The sequence below is a fragment of the Bison bison genome, unplaced genomic scaffold (assembly GCF_000754665.1).
Source record: "Bison bison bison isolate TAMUID 2011002044 unplaced genomic scaffold, Bison_UMD1.0 scf7180017864231, whole genome shotgun sequence".
Lineage (NCBI taxonomy): Eukaryota > Metazoa > Chordata > Mammalia > Artiodactyla > Bovidae > Bison > Bison bison.
Genome location: NW_011494803.1, coordinates 142,381 through 146,717, shown reverse-complemented (window position 1 = coordinate 146,717; position 4,337 = coordinate 142,381). Strand labels below are relative to the sequence as shown.

Sequence of the window (4,337 nt, the reverse complement as noted above, 5' to 3'; positions counted from 1 at the left end):
TTATATTCTTTTCCATTGTTGTTTATCACAGGATACTGGATGCAGTTCCCTGTCCTGTGCAGTAGGACCTTGTCTCTCCATTCTGTGTGTAATACTTCGCATCTGCTGATGCCAAACTCCTGGTCCATCCCTCACCCCCCTCCTTGACAGTCACAGATCTTTTCTCTCTATCTGTGAGTTTGTTTCTAATTTCTGCATAAGCTCATTTGTGTCATTGTCTAGATTCCACATATAAGTGATATCATATGGTATTTGTCTGTATTTTTCTGACTTCCTTCTCTTGGTATGACAGTCTCTAGTTGCACCCATGCTGTGCGGATGGCCTTGTTTTGTTCTTTAGTGGCTCAGTAGTATTGCTTTGTGTGTGTGTTCGACGTCTTCCTGTCCATTTACCTGTTAGTGGACATTCAGGTTGTTTCCGTGGTGTGGCTGTTGTGCTGTGAACACGAGGGTGCACGTATCATTTTTATTGTAGTTTTGTCCAGATATATGCCCAGGAATAGATTGCAGATCGTATGGCAATTCCAGTTTTAGTTTTTGAAGAACCTTCATAGTGTTATCCATAGTAGCTACACCAGTTTGCATTCCCACCAACAGTGTAAGAGGGTTCCCTTTTATCCACACCCTCTTCAGCATTTGTCATTTGTAGACATTTTAATGGCAGCCGTTCTGACTGGTGTGAAGTGGGACATCATTGTAGTTTTGAGTTGCAGTTCTCTAATAATTAGCGATTATTGAGCATCTTTTCAAGAAAAGACAAAAATTTTAGACTCACCCAGTTTTAAATGTCTTACCTCCCCCACCCTGGGATCTGTAATTCATAAACATAGTGGTAGGGACTCCTGTTGGTTTCTGCTTTTCTCCTTCCTCTTTTCCAACCAGCTAGATACTGATTGTGGTTCTTCCAGGCTTGGGCTGTGAAGGCAATGATAAGGAACAGGATAGGAAATAGGGGATTAAAGCTTGGTCTTCCCTGGGCTGGTACTGGTGAGCTGGTACAGTGATCTCTGGTTGTGGCAGGTTACAAATGCCTGTTGTCTTCCCCTGTGGGACATCTTTGATAGCTCTGCAGGGACTCTTTGCAGGACAGTTCTCTCACTCCGGGTGATCTGAGTGGCCCTTCAGCTGCCTGCTGTCACCACCCTCGGGTTCTGCTTTCTGTGATGCCAAGATGAGGTGGCATCACCCCCACGGGAGGCACTCCAGCAGAAGGACCTCCTCGGGGGACCCGTGTCCAGTGCCCTTCTGCACAGTCCACTCCGGGTCCGTGAGAAACGTGCTTCTCTGTCCAGCTGTCAGGTGAGGCCAGCTGAGTCTCACTGAGACACTGTCCCCTCAGTCACCTGCTCCAGCGGTTTACCAGTTTTTCATGAGTGAGCCAGGTATCAGTCCGTTTCCTCAGACCACTAAGTGACACATATCAGGTGACCTTGAAGCTTTTTATCCTCTTTTACTTGGCTTGAGTAGAAAGAAAGAATGACCTCCTCTGTTCCTCTATGCCAAAGGAAAGGAGAAAAGCACCTTGGCAACTTTTTCTCTTAACGCAACAGAAAGACAGGCAAAGGATTTGAATAGGCAATTTATAAAAAGGACAGTGTATAAAGAGAAGCTGGACTATATGAGTAAACAGAGAAAGAGAAATTAAACCAAACTTCAGATATAATTTTTATATTCCAGTTCAGCAGAAGTTAAAAATATAAATTTGCTATTTAGATATTAGGAAAATGTATACACTTACACTTTTATGTGAATAAATATTGTTGGAGTCTTTTAGGAAAGTGATTTTGCAGTACATATTAAAGTTAAAAATCTATATACCTTGTGACCACACCAGACCTGGTTTCAGGTATCTATCCTAGAGAATATCAGCAAAAATGCTCACATTTCCAAGTATTGAAGATGTATTACTGCATTATTTGTAATTTTTAAAAATTTGAATGTCCATCAAAGTGGAAATAGCAAAATAAAAAGTGATATATCCCACAAAGAAGGAATACAAGGGCTAAATAAAATAAGCTGTGGTGACATACGGGAAAGATTTTTAAAGATGTTGTTAAAAAAATAAAAGCAGTGTGAAAATTTTTATTACTGATACATTTATGTAAGAAAATGGAAAAATCAGGTATATGTCTTTGTATGCATGTACTCGTATTCGTAACTGCATAGAGGAGAGTTCAGACCATCTCAAACCGATGAATGCCTGCTTTTGGAGGGGATGTGGATGTCCCCTGGAGGAGAAGCAGGGTCAGGTAGAGCTTTAACATTCACAACAAGAATGTGCTACGCGTGTGATTGCACATGATTTACAAAAGAATTTAAAATATAATAAAACGAATGTTAGAGGTGATCTCTAAAATAATATCAATGATAGCTGGATATACTAATCCTCAAAGAGCCTATGAGAGCATTTATTGTCATTAAACAATATTTATCATATTAAAGGTAGTTCTCTATAGTAATTACTCACGTCTGAATGTCTGTTCAAACAATAATTATGAAGGCTTTGCTATGGTTGTGAGCTTCTAAGATGATACACAGAATTATGTCTTTCAGATAATAAATCAGACAAATTTCAACACAGGGCATGTTGACTTTATTATTTATAATAATAAGTAGCCAATTGATCTGATATGATAATATGCATATGAGAACTGTAACTAATATTCTCTGAGAAGTAAATATTTTATTTGTGGCCATCGCTTCTATATAATTTAAATTGCATTTCATTTTTAGGAAACTATGTATAAGCTATTCTCAAATGACATATAATTTAAAACTCATTCACCTTTATGGTGTTTATTTTAAAATTTTAATATGTGTGTGTTTGAATTCTATAACTTAGTAAAGATTATTATAATTCTGGAAAGATTAAATATAAACGTTGGCCCCATAAATATAATTACATGACTGTTACTTCATTATTGTCCATATTTAGTACCTACATGAAAATGGGATTGTCCATCGTGATCTCAAACCAGAGAATCTTCTCTATGCAACTCCAGCACCAGATGCACCACTCAAAATTGGTAAGGGTATTTCCTGATGTCTTATTACCCCTGTTCCCAAAGCAGAAGAAATTTATTCCATGGACTTTGTAAATATTGCTCTATCAGGTTTTGTCTCCATTCAGTTTCCTCAAATAACGAGGTCTGTTTCCTAGAATATCAACTTGAATTAATTTGTGCCAGTTGGTACTTTATAGCTGGACACACAAAGGAATCACAGCCCTTGGAAAAGACAGGGACTTCAGGAGGTGACCTTATATTTTGAAGATAAGTTTATTATAGAAGAAAATCACAGATTATGTAGCACTTCTTTTTGGTTATCAACTTTTATCACAAGTTAGTTGGAGCTTAATTTTAGCTAATGAAGAACTCTGACACAAAATGCTTAGAACATATCAGTGTACTTTTGGCTCTGAGTCATTTGTTTATATGAACAGAGATAAGTTGAGATCTGTATTTCTCAACGTGCACTCCACAGAACGCCAGTTCTCAGTGAACGAGGGTGGATGAGCCCCTTGGGGGATGAGTATGGAGGTGCTGGGTTTGGTCAAGCCAGTCAGGGAACGCTGAGTCCTAGCTAAGCCAGGCTTTATGTCTGCAGGGCTTTCAGAAAGTTAGAAGTGCTAATGTGTGGGCTTAACATCTAAATTAGTGTCTGTAAGGCTCTTCCCAAACCTTATTTGACTTTGGAAACCTTGATTTGTGTTTTTTTCCCCCAGTAAGAACTTAAAGAACTACAGAGATAATTTGGGAAATTCTGATCTACCCAGAGAGATCAGTAAATCAGCATTTTAGAAAAAAATGTATATTAAATTTTACTTTCCTTGTCCCTTACAAAGCAAATCTTTGTTTACAAAAATAATTATAAAATTTATTTTGGATTCTTTGGAGAAGCTGTTCTAAATCCTCTGAAGGGCACTACTCTTTTGGTGCTGTCTTTTATAACGCTAATCTGATGAGTTCACTGCATTTATGTTAACGTTTTTGAAAATTAAGTTGTACATATCATGGGAAAGCTCAGACAACGTAATGTGCTTTATGAGCCAAGAACCTAAAGGAAAAATGCCGACATCCTGCTGGGCCGCCGGCCTGTTCTGTCCTGAAAGGCAGCGGGCAGCAGGGAGGCTTCCGTTTGTTGCTTCCTTTAACAGCACTTTCAAAGATTTTATCCTTAAAGAGATTTCTTTAAATGGATGGATAGATACTAATTTAGCAGGGAGAGCCTTCCTTTCTGAAGGACTTCCTGTTGCTTTTTCTGATAAGGATCAGCACCTCCATGGAAATGTGGGTTTATCTTTGAAGTCTAAAATGGCATCAGTTCTGCACCCGCCT

At 38.6% G+C, this 4,337-nt stretch overlaps 1 protein-coding gene across 1 annotated transcript in view; it reads left to right on the top strand.

The window, feature by feature from the left end:
- The window catches only part of CAMK4 (calcium/calmodulin-dependent protein kinase IV), a 175,788-nt gene that overhangs the window by 123,542 nt on the left and 47,909 nt on the right, over positions 1–4,337 (top strand). Inside the window, exon 6 of the mRNA XM_010846144.1 lies at positions 2,936–3,026. Within this exon, the coding sequence (XP_010844446.1) occupies positions 2,936–3,026 (91 nt within the window). The remainder of the gene's footprint in view (positions 1–2,935; positions 3,027–4,337) is intronic.